A 19,922-nucleotide genomic window follows, 5' to 3' on the forward strand; every position below is an offset into this window, starting at 1 on the left:
GTCAACCCTAACCGCTAAGAGGATTGCCCTATTCAGGTTAATAGAATCAGCCTGTAGCCTGCTATAGAACACAGTAGTCTGTATACAACACAATAGACCGGCCTGTAGACCGCACTACACACATTAGACTGGCCAGTAGACTGCAATACACACATTAGACTGGCCGGTAGACTGCAATATACACATTAGACTGGCCGGTAGACTGCAATACACACATTAGACTGTCCGGTAGACTGCAATACAACAAAGTAGACTGTAGACTGCAATAAAACACAGTAAACGGTAGACTGTAATACAACACTGTAGACTGGCCTGTAGACTGTAATACAACACAGTAGACTGGCCTGTAGACTGTAATAGAACACAGTTTCCCAGCCTGTAGATTGCAATGTAACACAGTAGACTGTAGACTGCAATACAACACTGGAACAGCCCTGTAGAATGTACAGTAATTGGCAGAGCTGGCATTTGTCACATAAAAAATGTGAGATGCAGTTTGATAAAGCCAACAAATCTGCAATTGTCTCCATTTCTCTACTAACATCAGAAACTCTTTCATCCCTCTGGTCGAAACTTGTTGGTTTCTACTCAGTCCTCCTCCTAGTAACCCTAACCCTGTGTTTCAGATAGACCAGTCTTCCTCCTAGTAACCCTAACCCTGTGTTTCAGACAGACCAGTCCTCCTCCTAGTAACCCTAACCCTGTGTTTCAGATAGACCAGTCCTCCTCCTAGTAACCCTAACCCTGTGTTTCAGATAGACCAGTCCTCCTCCTAGTAACCATAACCCTGTGTTTCAGATAGACCAGTCCTCCTCCTAGTAACCCTAACCCTGTGTTTCAGATAGACCAGTCCTCCTCCTAGTAACCCTAACCCTGTGTTTCAGATAGACCAGTCCTCCTCCTAGTAACCCTAACCCTGTGTTTCAGATAGACCAGTCCTCCTCCTAGTAACCCTAACCCTTTGTTTCAGATAGACCAGTCCTCCTCCTAGTAACCCTAACCCTGTGTTTCAGATAGACCAGTCCTCCTCCCAGTAACCCTAACCCCTAACCCTGTGTTTCAGATAGACCAGTCCTCCTCCCAGTAACCCTAACCCTGTGTTTCAGATAGACAAGTCCAAATTCACAGTAACCCTAACCATGTGTTTCAGATCGACCCAGTCCTCCTCCCAGTAACCCTAACCCTGTGTTTCAGATAGACCCAGTCCTCCTCCCAGTAACCCTAACCCTGTGTTTCAGATAGACCAGTCCTCCTCCTAGTAACCCTAACCCTGTGTTTCAGATAGACCAGTCCTCCTCCTAGTAACCCTAACCCTGTGTTTCAGATAGACCAGTCCTCCTCCTAGTAACCCTAACCCTGTGTTTCAGATAGACCAGTCCTCCTCCTAGTAACCCTAACCCTGTGTTTCAGATAGACCAGTCCTCCTCCTAGTAACCCTAACCCTGTGTTTCAGATAGACCAGTCCTCCTCCTAGTAACCCTAACCCTGTGTTTCAGGTAGACCAGTCCTCCTCCTAGTAGCCCTAACCCTGTGTTTCAGATAGACCAGTCCTCCTCCTAGTAACCCTAACCCTGTGTTTCAGATAGACCAGTCCTCCTCCTAGTAACCCTAACCCTGTGTTTCAGATAGACCAGTCCTCCCCCTAGTAACCCTAACCCTGTGTTTCAGATAGACCAGTCCTCCTCCCAGTAACCCTAACCCTGTGTTCCAGATAGACCAGTCCTCCTCCTAGTAACCCTAACCCTGTGTTTCAGATATACCAGTCCTCCTCCCAGTAACCCTAACCCCTAACCCTGTGTTTCAGATAGACCAGTCCTCCTCCCAGTAACCCTAACCCTGTGTTTCAGATAGACCAGTCCTCCTCCCAGTAACCCTAACCCTGTGTTTCAGATAGACCCAGTCCTCCTTCCAGTAACCCTAACCCTGTGTTTCAGAGAGACCCAGTCCTCCTCCCAGTAACCCTAACCATGTGTTTCAGATAGATCAGTCCTCCTCCCAGTAACCCTAAACATGTGTTTCAGATAGACCAGTCCTCCTCCCAGTAACCCTAACCCTGTGTTTCAGATAGACCCAGTCCTCCTCCCAGTAACCCTAACCATGTGTTTCAGATAGACCCAGTCCTCCTCCCAGTAACCCAAACCCTGTGTTTCAGATAGACCCAGTCCTCCTCCCAGTAACCCTAACCCTGTGTTTCAGATAGACCAGTCCTCCTCCCAGTAACCCTAACCCTGTGTTTCAGATAGACCAGTCCTCCTCCTAGTAACCCAAACCATGTGTTTAAGATAGACCCAGTCCTCCTCCCAGTAACCCTAACCCTGTGTTTCAGATAGACCCAGTCCTCCTCCCAGTAACCCTAACCCTGTGTTTCAGATAGACCCAGTCCTCCTCCCAGTAACCCTAACCCTGTGTTTCAGATAGACCCAGTCCTCCTCCCAGTAACCCTAACCCTGTGTTTCAGATAGACCCAGTCCTCCTCCCAGTAACCCTAACCATGTGTTTCAGATAGACCAGTCCTCCTCCCAGTAACCCTAACCCTGTGTTTCAGATAGACCCAGTCCTCCTCCCAGTAACCCTAACCCTGTGTTTCAGATAGACCCAGTCCTCCTCCCAGTAACCCTAACCCTGTGTTTCAGATAGACCAGTCCTCCTCCCAGTAACCCTAACCCTGTGTTTCAGATAGACCAGTCCTCCTCCCAGTAACCCTAACCCCTAACTCTGTGTTTCAGATAGACCCAGTCCTTCTCCCAGTAACCCTAGCCCTGTGTTTCAGATAGACCCAGTCCTCCCAGTAACCCTAACCCTGTGTTTCAGATAGACCCAGTCCTCCCAGTAACCCTAACCCTGTGTTTCAGATAGACCCAGTCCCCCTGTTTGTTTCAGAGAAGCCATGCAGAAATGACTCACACAGAGATGAAGGGATTAACAGTCAACACAACAGATGGTACATTATCCTATTCTTCCCTGTGCACACACACACACACACACAAACACTAAACACTTTACCTTTTTCTTTGGAGGCATGTTAGTCTGTTGTGGGTGAGATATCCGTTGGTTTCCCTGATCACTTTTAGTCCAAACAAGGACCCATATATCACAAAACAAACTCCTTCTTTACAAACTACTGTTGTGCAATGTATCCAAAGAGACTGTTGTTTGATAGAAGTATAACATTCATAACAGATTCCTGAGAGAAGAGCCCTTTGTATGAGCAAGGGCAGAATCCAAACCCCTGGTCAAGTGCAGCATGGCTGAGGATTCAGAGCTGAGTGGTGTGAATGGCTTCAATAAGCCTCTTTATCAGCTAGCATGTATTAACAGACAGTGTAGTCACCCCTCCAGAGCCTTGGTGGAATTAAAGGCTCAGAGAGACATCTGTTGCTTCCTCTGCACAGCATACTGTTCTATGGAGCTGGGGTATAGGACTGGGGTATAGGACTGGAGCTGGGGAATAGGACTGCACCTGGGGTATAGGGCTGGGGCTGGGGTATTGGGCTGGGGTATGGGGCTGGGGCTGGGGTATGGGGCAGGGGTATGGGGCTGGGGTCTGGGGCTGGGGTCTGGGGCTGGGGTCTGGGGCTGGGGTCTGGGGCTGGGGTATGGGGCTGGGGTATAGGACTGGGGTATAGGACTGGAGCTGGGGAATAGGACTGCAGCTGGGGTATAGGGATGGGGCTGGGGTATTGGGCTGGGGCTGGGGTATGGGGCTGGGGTATAGGGCTGGGGTATGGATATAGGACTGGGGTATAGGACTGGAGCTGGGGTATAGGACTGGGGTATAGGACTGGAGCTGGGGTATAGGACTGGAGCTGGGGTATAGGACTGGAGCTGGGGTATAGGACTGGGGTATAGGACTGGAGCTGGGGTATAGGACTTGAGCTGGGGTATAGGGCTAGGATATAGGACCGGAGCTGGGGTATAGAACTTGAGCTGGGGTATAGGGTTAGGATATAGGACTGGGGCCTGGGTATAGGACTGGAGCTGGGGTATAGGGTTAGGATATAGGACTGGAGCTGGGGTATAGGACTTGAGCTGGGTTATAGGGTTAGGATATAGGACTGGGGCTGGGGTATAGGACTGGAGCTGGGGTATAGGACTGGAGCTTCTATATAAGACTGGGGCTGGGGTATAGGGTTGGGGTATAGGACTGGAGCTGGAATATAGGTTTGGGGTATAGGACTGGAGCTGGGGTATAGGGTTAGGGTATAGGATTGGAGCTGGGGTATAGGGTTGGGGTATAGGACTGGAGCTGGGGTATTTGACTGGAGCTGGGGTATAGGGTTGGGGTATAGGACTGGAGCTGGGGTATAGGGTTGGGGTATGGGACTGGAGCTGGGGTATAAGACTGGAGCTGGGGTATAGGGTTGGGGTATAGGACTGGAGCTGGGGTATAGGGTTGGGGTATAGGACTGGAGCTGGGGTACAGGACTGGATCTGGGGTATAGGGTTGAGGTATAGGACTGGGGTATAGGACTTGAGCTGGGGTATAGGTTTGAGGTATAGGACTGAGGTATAGGACTGGAGTTGGGTATAGGACTGGAGCTGGGGTATAGGGTTGGGGTGTAGCATTGGGGTATAGGACTTTAGCTTGGGTATAGGGTTGGGGTATAGGACTGAGGTATAGGACTGGAGCTGGGGTATAGGGTTGGGGTATAGGACTGGAGCTGTGGTATAGGGTTGGGGTATAGGACTGGAGCTGGGTTATAGGACTGGACCTGGGGTATAGGGTTGGGATATAGGACTGGGGTATAGGACTTGAGCTGGGGTATAGGGTTGGGGTATAGGACTGGAGCTGGGATATAGGGTTGGGGTATAGGACTGGAGCTGGGGTATAGGACTGGAGCTGGGGAATAGGGTTGGGGTATAGGACTGGAGCTGGGATATGGGACTGGAGCTGGGGTATATGGTTGGGGTATAGGACTGGAGCTGGGGTATAGGCTTGTGGTATAGGACTGGAGCTGGGGTATTTGACTGGAGCTGGGGTATAGGGTTGGGGTACAGGACTGGAGCTGGGGTATAGGGTTGGGGTATAGGACTGGAGCTGGGGTATAGGGTTGGGGTATAGGACTGGGGCATAGGACTTGAGCTGGGGTATAGGGTTGGGGTATAGGACTGAGGTATAGGACTGGAGCTGGGGTATAGGGTTGGGGTATAGGACTGGAGCTGTGGTATAAGTTTGGGGTATAGGACTGGAGCTGAGGTATAGGACTGGAGCTGGGGTATAGGACTGGAGCTGGGGTATAGGGTTGGGATATAGGACTGGGGTATAGGACTTTAGCTGGGGTATAGGGTTGGGGTATAGGACTGAGGTATAGGACTGGAGCTGGTTATAGGACTGGAGCTAGGGTATAGGGTTGGGGTATAGGACTGGGGTATAGGACTTGAGCTGGGGTAAAGGCATGGTTGTGAGAAGGAGAGATTTCGTGTGGGGAAACTGCTTTTTCCCTCGAGCTGTCCAACTTATCACCTTATTGCCTCTAAAATGTAAATTAAAACCCTATAAAGAGTTTATATAATGTGTCATTAAGTACCTATTTGAAGGTTTGTGTCGAATTTGAATCGGGTTTTTTGGGCGGTACTAAAGTGATCTTCCGAAGTAAACAGCGGCTTTTGAGAGTCATGATAGCTTGCAGTGATGATGCAAATAATGACTAGGTATTCCCCTTACCCTGTCCCTGTCCCATTCTTGTTTTTAAACGGTGAGAGAAGTGCTACACCTGGAGGAGATAGGCTGTAAGACAGAATTAGTTGCTTTATGTGTGCTGTACGTTACGCCATGACACTTCACGATGTAACGTACAGCGTCGGAGGGTCCGTTTTTTCAACTTTTATCCAATACTATAGAGCCATTACCATGACAATCAACGCTTGAATAGAAATGCAGTTCACACCCCATATTTTGATGTCAACACAGTCGCTACAGTCCCATTAGTTTTCTTTGCAGCCTCATTTGAATGTCGCGGTTGTGCACATTTTGTATGGAATGGGGTTAGCATTCGTTATAGGACTACGGTATGGGACTGGAGCTGTGGTATACGGCTGGTGTGTGGGCTGGGGTATTGGGCTGGGGTAAAGGACTGGAGTTGTGGTATAGGGCTGGGGTATAGGGCTGGACCTGGGTTAGAACTGGAGCTGGGTATAGGACTGGATCTGGGTTATAGGGCTGTAGCTGGATAATAGGACTGGATCTGGGTTATAGGGCTCGAGCTGGATAATAGGACTGGATCTGGGTTATAGGGCTAGAGCTGGATAATAGGACTGGATCTGGGTTATAGGGCTGTAGCTGGATAATAGGACTGGATCTGGGTTATAGGGCTAGAGCTGGATAATAGGACTGGATCTGGGTTATAGGGCTAGAGCTGGATAATAGGACTGGATTTGGGTTATAGGGCTAGAGCTGGATAATAGGACTGGATCTGGGTTATAGGGCTAGAGCTGGATAATAGGACTGGATCTGGGTTATAGGGCTAGAGCTGGAGTATAGGACTGTGGCTGGTACAGTGCCTTGCGAAAGTATTCGGCCCCCTTGAACTTTGCGACCTTTTGCCACATTTCAGGCTTGAAACATAAAGATATAAAACTGTATTTTTTGTGAAGAATCAACAACAAGTGGGACACAATCATGAAGTGGAACGACATTTATTGGATATTTCAAACTTTTTTAACAAATCAAAAACTGAAAAATTGGGCGTGCAAAATTATTCAGCCCCTTTACTTTCAGTGCAGCAAACTCTCTCCAGAAGTTCAGTGAGGATCTCTGAATGATCCAATGTTGACCTAAATGACTAATGATGATAAATACAATCCACCTGTGTGTAATCAAGTCTCCGTATAAATGCACCTGCACTGTGATAGTCTCAGAGGTCCGTTAAAAGTGCAGAGAGCATCATGAAGAACAAGGAACACACCAGGCAGGTCCGAGATACTGTTGTGAAGAAGTTTAAAGCCGGATTTGGATACAAAAAGATTTCCCAAGCTTTAAACATCCCAAGGAGCACTGTGCAAGCGATAATATTGAAATGGAAGGAGTATCAGACCACTGCAAATCTACCAAGACCTGGCCGTCCCTCTAAACTTTCAGCTCATACAAGGAGAAGACTGATCAGAGATGCAGCCAAGAGGCCCATGATCACTCTGGATGAACTGCAGAGATCTACAGCTGAGGTGGGAGACTCTGTCCATAGGACAACAATCAGTCGTATATTGCACAAATCTGGCCTTTATGGAAGAGTGGCAAGAAGAAAGCCATTTCTTAAAGATATCCCTAAAAAGTGTCGTTTAAAGTTTGCCACAAGCCACCTGGGAGACACACCAAACATGTGGAAGAAGGTGCTCTGGTCAGATGAAACCAAAATTGAACTTTTTGGCAACAATGCAAAACGTTATGTTTGGCGTAAAAGCAACACAGCTGAACACACCATCCCCACTGTCAAACATGATGGTGGCAGCATCATGGTTTGGGCCTGCTTTTCTTCAGCAGGGACAGGGAAGATGGTTAAAATTGATGGGAAGATGGATGGAGCCAAATACATTCTGGAAGAAAACCTGATGGAGTCTGCAAAAGACCTGAGACTGGGACGGAGATTTGTCTTCCAACAAGACAATGATCCAAAACATAAAGCAAAATCTACAATGGAATGGTTCAAAAATAAACATATCCAGGTGTTAGAATGGCCAAGTCAAAGTCCAGACCTGAATCCAATCAAGAATCTGTGGAAAGAACTGAAAACTGCTGTTCACAAATGCTCTCCATCCAACCTCACTGAGCTCGAGCTGTTTTGCAAGGAGGAATGGGAAAAAATTTCAGTCTCTCGATGTGCAAAACTGATAGAGACATACCCCAAGCGACTTACAGCTGTAATCGCAGCAAAAGGTGGCGCTACAAAGTATTAACTTAAGGGCTGAATAATTTTGCACGCCCAATTGTTCAGTTTTTGAATTGTTAAAAAAGTTTGAAATATCCAATAAATGTCGTTCCACTTCATGATTGTGTCCCACTTGTTGTTGATTCTTCACAAAAAAATACAGTTTTATATCTTTATGTTTGAAGCCTGAAATGTGGCAAAAGGTCGTAAAGTTCAAGGGGGCCGAATACTTTCGCAAGGCACTGTATATTGGACTGGAGCTGGATATTGGGATTGGGATAAAGTATAGGACTTGAGCTGGGATGTAGGACTGGAGCTAGGGTATAGAACTAGTGCCGTGGGAATAGGAATTATTTGGAGTATGGGAATGGTTTTTGGGTATAGGACTGGGGTATAGGACTGAAGCTGGGTTACAGGGATTTGTTGTAGGACATGGGCTGGAGTGTAGGACTGGAGCTACGTATAGGCCTGGAGCTGGGATATAGAGCTACGGCTGGTGTATAGGACTGGAGCTGGGTAGAGAACTGGAGCTGGGGTATTGGGCTAAGGTATAGGACTGGAGCTGGGGTGTAAGGCTGGAGCTGATGCTTAAGGCTGGAGCTGGGGTATAGGACTGGAGTTGGGGTATTTGGCTAAGGTATAGGACTGGAGCTGGGGTGTAAGCCTGGACCTGGGGTAAAGGACTGGAGCTGGGATACAGGACTGAAGATGGCGTGTAGGAAGGTATAGGACTGGAGCTGGGGTATGGGGTTAAGGTATAGGACTGGAGCTGGGGTGTAAGGCTGGAGCTGGTGCTTGAGGCTGGAGCTGGGGTATAGGACTGGAGTTGGGATACAGGACTGAAGATAGCGTGTTGGGCTGAAGCTGGGTATAGAACTGGGGCTGGGGTATAGAACTGGAGCTGGTGCATTGGGCTGGGGTATGGGGCTAAGGTATAGGACTGGGGCTGGGGTATAGGACTGGGAAATAGGACTGGGGCTGAGCTATAAGGTTGGGGCATATGGCTGGAGTTGGGGTATAGGACTGGAGCTGGTGTATGGGGCTGGGGTATGGGGCTGGGGTATTGGACTGAAGCTGGGCTATATGGCTGGAGCTGGGATATAGGCCTAAGTAGTTTATGTGTGGGGGGGGGGTGGGGCTAGGGTCAGTTTGTTATATCTGGAGTTCTTCTCCTGTCTTATCCGGTGTCCTGTGTGAATTTAAGTATGCTCTCTCTAATTCTCTCTCTCTTTCTCTCTTTCTTTCTCTCTCTCGGAGGACCTGAGCCCTAGGACCACCACCTAGTCTATGTTCTTTTTTCTATGTTGTTATATTTCTATGTGTTTTGCCTGGTATGGTTCTCCATCAGAGGCAGGTGTCGTTCGTTGTCTCTGATTGAGAATCATACTTAGGTAGCCTGTTTTCCCCTTTTTGGTTGTGGGTGTTTAATTTCTGTTTAGTGTCTATTCACCTGGCAGAACTGTTTCTTTTTCTCTTCGTTGTTATTTTGTGTAGTGTTCAGTTTTTTCAGTTAAAATATGACGAACACTTACCACGCTGCATTTTGGTCCTCCTCTCCTTCCACCAATGAGAAGCGTTACACTCCCACATCACTAGTCGGCTGCTACAGACCGCCCTCAGCTTCGGGAGACACAAAGGCTAGCTTTTTCAAACAGGCTAGGCTAGCTTTTTCAAGCAGACTAGGCTAGCTTTTTCGAAAATAAATTTGCATCCTGTAGCACAAACTCCAAAAAGTTCTGGGACACTGTAAAGTCCATGGAGAATAAAAACACCTCCTCCCAGCTGCCCACTGCACTGAGGCTAGGAAATACTGTCACCACCGATAAATCCACGATATTTGAGAATTTCAATAAGCATTTTTCTACGGCTGCCCATGCTTCCCACCTGGCCACCCCTACCTCGGTCAACAGCTCTACACCCCCCATAGCAACTTGCCCAAGCCTCCCCATTTCTCCTTCACCCAAATCCAGATAGCTGATGTTCTGAAGGAGCTGCAAAATCTGGACCCCTACAAATCAGCTGGGCTAGACAAATAAATGTTGCAAAATAAATGTAGAAATCTATGTTATTCAATTATTGCACCCACACTACTCGCGCGCGCCAACGAGCGTTTGTGTTGCCAAGGGCTAAAATAGAAGTCAGTTCTATTTCTGATGCAGATCGCGCTGCAAATCCTGCCTCTCCCATCTCCTCATTTGTTTATAGAAGCAGGTACCCACGTGCCATCTCCTCATTGGTTATACCCACATGGGTGACTGAAAGACGAACAAGGTCAGTGGCGGTAATGCACATAATTTATGAAAGTTGCCAATCGCAATATAAAGTCAAGAGAAGCAAAAGCCTGGAAGGAGGAGAGATGACTAGAAACGATTCAGTTGACCGTTTTATGTGTGGATTAATTGGCGGAGTAGAGGACCTTGTGCATTTCAGGTAAAATAACAACTCAATGTTTATATCCCAGGACAAATTAGCTAGCAACAGCAAGCTAGTTAAAAAGGACAAATTAGCTAGAAAGTGCAAGCTAACTAGCTAAATTCCCATAAATGTTTAATGCTTTAAGACCTGTCCCCAAAATAATATAATTGGTTCGGAGATTATTTTGATATTTTAACCTGCGTGTAGTGATCGCAAGTGACACTAAAAAGTCTGCAGGTCCAGACAACCTGGACCAGATAGCAGTTGGTATTATTACTGAACCTGTGGCTCACATATTAAAATTGAGTCTCTTGACCAATTCCATACCCAGCAATTGGAAATCAGCGTATGTCCTCCCACTGCTAAAGGGTGGAGATCCCTCAGAAGCTAATAACTATCGTCCTCTCTCTAAACTCCCTATCCTGGCCAAAGTCTATGAATCCCTAGTGAACTCACAGTTAAAAACTTCTTCATTGAAATGAACATGCAGGGTTCAGTCTGGCTTTAGATTGGGACACAGCACCACAATTGCAGCTATGGCAGTGGCAAATGACATCATTAATGCACTTGATAAAAAGCAACACTGTGCTGCTCTGTTTGTGTATTTATCAAAAGGCCTTTGACTCAGTTGACCATGAATTGTTGCTAGCTAGACTCAGAAACATTGGTCTCAGTGAAGGGGCAGTAAATTGGTTTAGGAACTATCTTTCTGACAGAACACAATGTGTATATACTGACAATCACAAGTCTAGCTGTCTAGAGATTAATAGAGGTGTGCCCCAGAGTTCTATTTTAGCTCCTGTGTTGTTCTCAATTTGTATTAATGATTTGGGAAATGGAATGCAACCAGCAAATGATACAGTCATATATTCATGTGCTCCTTCTCTGGTTCAGGCTGTTGAAGAGCTCCAGAGTCCTTTTCAGTCACTGCAGGCCTCCCTTTATGGTCTCAAACTGGTCTTGAATGTACAAAAAACTAAATGCATGACCTTTACCAGAGGTAGAAATCTGTCAGAGAACGTTAGCATTGTCACATCAGGTGGCTTATCCATTGAAAAAGTGTCATCCTACAAATACCTAGATATTCGATTGGATGACAAGTTGTTCTTTAAAGTTCATGTCGATAATCTTGTGACAAAGCTTCAATTGAAATTGGGTTTTTATTTTCGTAATAAGGCTTGCTTCCCACTTATGGCTAGAAAGAAGCTTGTTTAGGCCATTTTCTTTCTGTAATTGATTATATTATTGCTGTATATGTATATATTATTGCTGCATATGCATGCAACCTCCTCCATCTTACATAGACTGGACTCTGTTCATCATGCATCCTTGCGCTTTATTACAAATGCCAAGTCACTCACCCACCATTGCACATTGTACCAAATGGAAGGTTGGACCTCACTTTATGTGTGCAGAAAGATACATTTGTATGTGTTCATCTACAAAGCCCTTTTGGGTAAACTCCCTCTTTACCTCTGTAGTCTGGCCTCCTTCACCACCAGCAGTTACCAGACCCGTTCTGCTAGGTGGTTGCTACTTAAAGTCCCCAGGACATTCACAGTATTAGGCATGACTGCCTTCTCTTCTTGTGCACCAGACTCATGGAATAGTCTGCAATCCATGCTTCATCTAGATATTTTATTGCCACTGAATGAATTTAAAATATTGATGGGAGACTCTGTTACAGAGGAGTGTAAATGCTTTTTAGGCTGGATCATTTTGTTGTATTGTATTGTTGTATTTAATTTAATTGTTTTAATTAAGTAACGTATTTATTGTTGCTGCCTTCTTGGCCAGGTCTCCCTTGAAAAAGAGACTCTGGGTCTCAATGGGCTTTGGGCCTGGTGGGCCTGGTTAAATAAAGGTTAAAAAAAAAATATAGGACTGGAGCTGGGGTATAGCTGGGGTATAGGTTTGGGGCAGGAGTAACGGACTGGGCTTCGACCTGCTATGCCCTCAGACAAACCATCAAACAGGCAAAACGTAAATACAGGACTAAGATTGAATCGTACTACACTGGCTCCATCACGTGTCAGATGTGGAAAGGCTTTCAAACTATTACGGACAACAAAGGGAAGACCAGCCTTCAGCTGCCCAGTGACACAAACCTACCAGACGAGCTAAATTACTTCTATGCGTGCTTCGAGGCAAGCAACACCAATGCATGAGAACACCAGCAGTTTCCGGTCGACATGATCGCCGTAGTTGATGTGAGTAAGACCTTTAAAAAGGTCAACATTCACAAGGCTGTAGGGCCAGATGGATTACCAGGATGTGTACTCCGAGCATGCACTGACAAACTGGCAATGTCACAGGCCTTTTGAGGTCACAGGCCTTTTCAATGCAATGCTATGGGATATACAAAAAATAGCTCCCAGATTGCAGTCCCTATGGCTTCCAATAGATGTCAACAGTCTTTAGACAGGGTATCAGGCTTGTTTCTTGAAAAACGAACAAGTAGTTGTAGTTTATCCAAGGTGTTCTTAAGAGGCAGGACAGGTAGACTTTTGGCATGCTTGAACGAGGGCGCCCTCCTTGTTATTTTTCTTTTCTATTGAACACCATTCTTTCCGTCTGAAATATGATTGTTTATTTACATATTAGGGGATTGATTAGAAACATTGTTTGACTTGTTTGAACGAAGTTTGTATGCATGTAGAAGGAGTGGATTACTGAAATCAATGGCATTCATTCATTCATTCATCGAACATTCATTGTGTAGCTGGGACCCTTGGGATTGCAAACAGAGGAAAATCTTCAAAGGTAAGTGATTTATTTTATCGCTATTTGTGATTTTTGTGAAGCCGGTGCTGGTTGAAAAAGTATTTTGATATCGGGCACTGTCCTCAGATAATCGCATGGTATTATTTCGCCGTAAAGACTTTTTGAAATCTGACAACACAGTTGGATTAACGAGAAGTTACGCTTTTAAAAGATATAAGACACTTGTATGTTCATGAATGTTTAATATTACAATTTTGTTATTTGAATTTGGTGCGATCCAGCTTCACCGGATGTTGTCGATTTATATCCCGCTAGCGGGATCTGAGCCCTAGGAGGATTTTAAGAAGTTAAGTTTGCTAGTCACCTTTTAGTTAGCTGATCAACTCTATGCTGGTACACTGTTAGCTATTTACCTTTTAGTTAGCTGATCACTAATTAGCTGTTCACCTTTTAGTCAGATGGTCACCTTTTAGCTGGTCACCTTTTAGTTAGCTGGTCACCTGTTAGCTGGTCACCTTTTAGGTAGCGGGTCACCTGTTAGCTGGTCACCTTTTAGGTAGCGGGTCACCTGTTAGCTGGTCACCTATTAGCGCTTCAACTTTTATTTAGCTGGTCATCTTTTAGTTAGCTGGTCACCTGCTAGCGGTTCACCTTTTAGTTAGCTGGTCACCTGCTAGCTGTTCACCTTTTAGTTAGCTGGTCACCTGCTAGCTGTTCACCTTTTAGTTAGCTGGTCACCTGCTAGCTGTTCACCTTTTAGTTAGCTTGTCATATTTTAGTTAGCTAGTCACCTTTTAGTTAGCTGGTCACCTGTTAGCTGTTCACCTTTTAGTTAGCTGGTCACCTGTTAGCTGTTCACCTTTTAGTTAGCTGGTCAACTGCTAGCTGTTCACCTTTTAGTTAGCTGGTCACCTTTTAGTTAGCTGGTCACCTGCTAGCTGTTCACCTTTTAGTTAGCTGGTCACCTGCTAGCTGTTCACCCTTTAGTTAGTTGGTCACCTGCTAGCTGTTCACCTTTAAGTTAGCTGGTCATCTTTTAGTTAGCTAGTCACCTTTTAGTTAGCTGGTCACCTGTTAGCTGTTCACCTTTTAGTTAGCTGGTCACCTGCTAGCTGTTCACCTTTTAGTTAGCTGGCCACCTGCTAGCTGTTCACCTTTTAGTTAGCTGGTCACCTGCTAGCTGTTCACCTTTTAGTTAGCTGGTCACCTGCTAGCTGTTCACCTTTTAGTTAGCTGGTCACCTTTTAGTTAGCTGGTCACCTGCTAGCTGTTTACCTTTTAGTTAGCTGGTCACCTTTTAGTTAGCTGTTCACCTGCTAGCTGTTCACCCTTTTAGATAGCTGGTCACCTGCTAGCTGGTCACCTTTTAGTTAGCTGGTCACCTGCTAGCTGTTCACCCTTTTAGATAGCTGGTCACCTGCTAGCTGGTCACCTTTTAGTTAGCTGGTCACCTGCTAGCTGGTCACCTGCTAGCTGTTCACCTTTTAGTTAGCTGGTCACCTTTTAGATAGCTGGTCACCTGCTAGCTGTTCACCTTTTAGTTAGCTGGTCACCTGTACTCCCGCTAGCTTTGGTCTTTGTCATGGTAACAATGTAGGTTATGCTGTTACTCCTCTCAGTTCCAGACATGGCATCTGCCCTGCAGGGAAGATTGAAAACAACAACAACAAACAGCACGGACCTAGACAGCCACAAGCCTGGGGCAATCTGCGGTCCCAGCCACAATGGCCTACAGCGTTGCAGGCTGCATTCGAGCCCTCAAGAAAACCCAACTAGCTTGATATGCAGGTAACTAGCACAGCTAGGCTAGCTGCTACGCCAAACAGCTCCTCAGACCCGGCCATGGTCGGCAGGAACACTAGGCAGATAGTAGGAGTCCCAGCACCTGATGCCGACCGCGTCACAGGATCCAAACTCAAAAGGTAGTTGGCTAGTAACCAAACTATTTCAATAGACTTTCAAAACTTTCCAAAATAACAAACTGAGCTCTCCCTCATTCCGCGTTTAACAGGAAGTGATGGATAGGAAGTGAAATAAGGTACTTTTTACTCCATACATTTTCTCTGATATCCAAAAGTAGTCCTTACATTTTGAATGGTTAGCAGGACAGGAAAATGGTCCAATTCACACAGTTATGAAGAGAACATCCCTGGTCATCCCTACTGCCTCTGATCTGGCGGACTCACTAAACACAAATGCTTCATTTGTAAATTATGTCTGAGAGTTGGAGTTTGTCCCTGGCTATCCATAAATAAATACAAATGTAAAAAATGGTGCCATCTGGTTTGCGTAATATAAGGAATTTTAAATGATTTACACTTTTACTTTTGATACTTAAGTATATTTTAGCAATTGCATGTACTTTTGATAGTTAAGTATATTTAAAACAAAATACTTTTAGACTTTTAGTCAAGTAGTATTTTAGTGGGTGACTTTCCCTTGCCTGCCTGTCTGCCTGCCTGCCTGCCTGCCTGCCTGCCTGCCTGCCTGCCTGCCTGCCTGCCTGCCTGCCCGCCCGCCCGCCCGCCCGCCCGCCCGCCCGCCCGTGTGTGTGCTGCCTCCAGGGCTGCAACAATGCAAGGATGGATAAGCAAGGATAAGCATATTCTTGCTACCATTTGAAAGGAAACACTTTGAAGTTTGTGAAAATGTAAAATGAATGTAGAAGAATATAACACATTAGATCTGGAATTTTAGACTGATTCATTGAACCATCGCATATTTGTTCAAAACGTTGTATCAAGACTGCCCAAATGTGCCTAATTGGTTTATTAATACATTTTCAAGTTCAAAATTGTGCACTCTCCTCAAAAAATACCATGGTATTCTATCATTGTAATAGCTACTGTAAATTGGACAGTGCAGTTAGATTAACAAGAATGTAAGCTTTCTGCAAATATCAGATATGTCTATGTCCTGGGAAATGTTCTTGTTACTTACAACCTCATGCTAATCACATTAGCCTACGTTAGCTCAACCATCCTGCGGGGGACACACCGATCACGTAGAGGTTAATTGGTACAAGACTGTAACAATTTGCCTCCATCCACAGTAAAAGATGATGACTGTACCTAATAACAACAGGAAATATAGGAACCTGGCCTTAAATATTCCTAGCCATTCATTGGCTAATTCAACATCATGACAGGAGTCTACAGTACTCATATATCTGATGTTTGATTCACTATTTAGCAGCATAGGGAATGCATGGTGAAAAAGACATCCCAGGAAATGTATTTGACTCACTCTTATCAATTTGACTAATAGTCAATGACTAAAATTAGAGGGGATATTACTAAATCGTATTAAGTTAAATAAATATAAGATATCAAATGTTTTCTCAAAAGTCTCCCACAACAAAATCAGGCACGTAATTGGTCTTCAGTGTGACAGAACCGATAGCAGATGTGTTTTAATGTATTTAACCTTTATTTAACCTCTTACTTCTACCCCCACCTTTTTTGAAAATTCTGTTAAAAATCGCGCAACTTTTCAGCGTCCTGCTAGCCAAGTCAGTTAAGAACAAATTCTTATTTACAATGATGGCTTACCAAAAGGCAAACACACATCACGACAAGATAGACAACACAACACTAAATAAAGAGAGACCTAAGACAACAACATAGCATGGCAGCAACACCACATGACAACAACATGGTAGCAACACAACATGGTACAAACATTAATGGGAACAGCAAGAAGGTAGATGCTATAAATGTTTGTAACAGTCTGCCGGCAGGGCACAGTACGCGCTGTTACAGCGTGTGTGTGTGCGCGCGCACAGTACAAGCTGCGGACAATTCGGGGCGTGTTTGTTTCTCATGGGGTGGAGAGGGGAGGGGCTGGGGTCGAAGGAAGGCAGGGAGGATGGGAGGGGAAAGGAGTCTAACAGCTACGTCGTTCCAGTGGAGTCAACAGCGACCCGCAAAGAGATCTCCAAAATTTAGTCAGGTTCTGCTCAGTTACCGGGCGGCCGCACATAGAATATCAACTTTTAAAAGATACATATATCTGAACTTTTCTTGTCCATGTTCCGTAGCAGTTAATTTAATCTGTTGTCTACGATGAAGTGGGGAGCAGCTGATTTGGGGGTAACATGGACATTGTTCTCTCTGTTCTTCAACTTTTCTGTCACCAACGGACAAAATCCGCCGAACTACAACCTTTTCCAAGGAGCTGCGTACCAGGGCGCGAGACACCGACAGTCACAGAGGAATAGGTAAATTATTATTTGTATCTATTGTTAATCTGTTTTATTTATTTCCATTTGCCTCAAACGAGTTGTGTTCTGTGTCGTTGCGATCTTATTTTATTTTCGCAGGACTTTTTCTCTTTAATTAGTGCAGTAAATGGAGAGGTTACTCGTGATTACATTGAATTAATTCAATATACGTTTACATTTTGAATTATTTTACTGCAGTTATTTATCACTAAATTGTTGCATTGAGTTGTTTCTGAGTTTTGTTATGGAGAATAATGCACCACTGAGTGTGTCTAGTCTTGTCTGTTTGCTGCAGCATTATAATCTGTGTTCTGTGTTCTGATGCAGCCTTTCTGTGTCTCCACTGTACATATCAACCGATCTGCTCTAATCCATAATGATAAAATCACATGTCAATCAGTAGATATACTAATTGGAGGTGGAAACCACCCTGTAATGTGATAGGCTGGTTATCTGCCCCAGTCACCCTGTAATGTGATAGGCTGGTTATCTGCACCAGTCAGCTACAGCTAAATGATCCACACAGATGCTGACTTTTATTTCTCTCTTTTTTCTCAACTATTTCTATCAGACAATAGACTATTTGTATCTTATTTCTCAAGCTTGGAAGGGTTGGAATTGTTGCCTGATGGTTGGTTACCAATGACATATTTTGCTTACACATCTCTCTCTCTTTCTCTCCTCCCCCTCTAGGAATTGGTGTGCATATGTGGTCCATAAGAACGTGAGCTGTACCGTCCAGGGGAATGTGGAGAGCTTTGTGGAGCCTGAGGTGGCACCGTGCCCAAACCATGACCCAGACTGTGAGCAACAAGTGATGTAAGTTTCCCTGGAGAGAGGGATGGGTGGAGGACAGAGAGAGGGATGACAGAGAGGTATGGGAGAGAGGGATGGGTGGAGGACAGAGGGGGATGACAGAGAGGGATGGGTGGAGGACAGAGAGGGATGGGTGGAGGACAGAGTGAGAGAGAGATGGGTGGAGGACGGAGAGAGATGGGATATAATAGAATATTATTCCCTCCCTTCTCTTATTTTCTCATCTAAGAGGGCTGGGGATGTTACAGCAATGTGATGGAAACTAGGTGGAGTTGCTCCTTACTACTTAGTCACCTCAGGTCCACTGGAGGGGTGAGAAGGGTTAGGAAAAGGGAGGACAGAAGGGAGAAAACAGCAGCTTGGAAAGTACTTATGAGTTAGCCAGTGAACAGCAATGATTAATCCACTCTGATTAGCTCATTTATTCCAGTAATAAGACTGACGGGATGACTGATCAACCACAGAATGAATGACTCTGACAACATCAAATGAAAGTTGTTGTTTTCATTATTAGAGCGTCACTGGAAACATTTCATAACTGGGCATCCGGGGTTCCACTGATGGGGTTTAACACCATTAGATTTACCATAGTTGGACAGCCCAGGTTCCACTGATGGGGTTTAACACCATTAGATTTACCATAGTTGGACAGCCCAGGTTCCACTGATGGGGTTTAACACCATTAGATTTACCATAGTTGGACAGCCCAGGTTCCACTGATGGGGTTTAACACCATTAGATTTACCATAGTTGGGATATGCCATAAACTGGGATATGCTTAAAACCCTGGCCGTCCTACAATCTAACAAAAATGCCCTCAATCTCACACAAATTATCATGGAACCTACCAGATACAACCCTAAATCCATAAACACAGGCACCCTCATGGATCTTAGATGTTAACATTAGAAGCCTCCTCCCTAAGTTTGTTTTATTCACTGCCTTAGCACACTCTGCCAACCCGGATGTACTAGCTGTGTCTGAATCCTGGTTTAGGAAGACCACCAAAAACCCTGAAATGTCCATCCCTAACCATACCATTTTCCGACAAGATAGAACTGCCAAAGGGGGCGGAGTTGCAATCTACTGCAAAGAAGGCCTACAGAGTTCTGTCTTACTATCCAGGTCTGTGTCCAAACAATTTGAGCTCCTACTTTTAAAAATCCACCTTTCCAGAGACAAGTCTCTCACCGTTGCCGCTTGCTATAGACACCACCTTCTGCCCCCAACTGTGCCCTGGACACCATATGTGAATTGATGTCCCCCCGTCTTTCTTCAGAGCTCGTGCTGTTAGGTGACCTAAACTGGGACATGCTTAACACCCTGGTCCTCCTACAATCTAAACTTGATGCCCTCAATCTCACACAAATTATCAATGAACCTACCCGGTACAACCCCAAATCCGTAAAACATGGGCACCCTCATAGATATCATCCTAACCAACCTGCCCTCCAAATACACCTCTGCTGTCTTCAACCAGGATCTCAGCAATCACTCATTGCCTGCGTCCGTAACGGGTCTGCAGTCAAACGACCACCCCTCATCACTGTCAAACTCTCCCTAAAACACTTCAGAGAGCAGGCTTTTCTAATCGACCTGGCCTGGGTATCCTGGAAGGACATTGACCTCATTCCGTCAGTAGATGATGCCTGGTTATTCTTTAAAAGTGCTTTCCTCACCATCTTAAATAAGCATGCCCCACTCAAAAAAAATTGATCCAGGAACCGATATTGCCCCTGGTTCAATCCAGACCTGACTGCCCTTGACCAGCACAAAAACATCCTGTGGTGTACTGCATTATCATCGAATAGCCCCCGTGATATGCAACTTTTCAGGGAAGTTAGGAACCAATATACACAGGCAGTTAGGAAAGCAAAGGCTAG

At 45.4% G+C, this 19,922-nt stretch overlaps 2 protein-coding genes across 2 annotated transcripts in view; one reads left to right on the top strand and one right to left on the bottom strand.

The window, feature by feature from the left end:
• Positions 1-3,247, bottom strand: part of LOC139403957 (calcium channel, voltage-dependent, beta 2b) — a 92,489-nt gene extending 89,242 nt beyond the window's left edge. Inside the window, exon 1 of the mRNA XM_071147168.1 lies at positions 3,004-3,247. Within this exon, the coding sequence (XP_071003269.1) occupies positions 3,004-3,021 (18 nt within the window). The 5' untranslated portion in view covers positions 3,022-3,247. The remainder of the gene's footprint in view (positions 1-3,003) is intronic.
• A 13,614-nt stretch (positions 3,248-16,861) lies between these two features.
• Positions 16,862-19,922, top strand: part of LOC139403956 (EMILIN-2-like) — a 54,901-nt gene continuing 51,840 nt past the window's right edge. The window contains exons 1-2 of the mRNA XM_071147167.1: positions 16,862-17,220; positions 17,917-18,042. Of these exons, the coding sequence (XP_071003268.1) occupies positions 17,066-17,220; positions 17,917-18,042 (281 nt within the window). The 5' untranslated portion in view covers positions 16,862-17,065. The remainder of the gene's footprint in view (positions 17,221-17,916; positions 18,043-19,922) is intronic.

Source organism: Oncorhynchus clarkii, unplaced genomic scaffold (assembly GCF_045791955.1).
Source record: "Oncorhynchus clarkii lewisi isolate Uvic-CL-2024 unplaced genomic scaffold, UVic_Ocla_1.0 unplaced_contig_6826_pilon_pilon, whole genome shotgun sequence".
Classification (NCBI taxonomy): domain Eukaryota; kingdom Metazoa; phylum Chordata; class Actinopteri; order Salmoniformes; family Salmonidae; genus Oncorhynchus; species Oncorhynchus clarkii.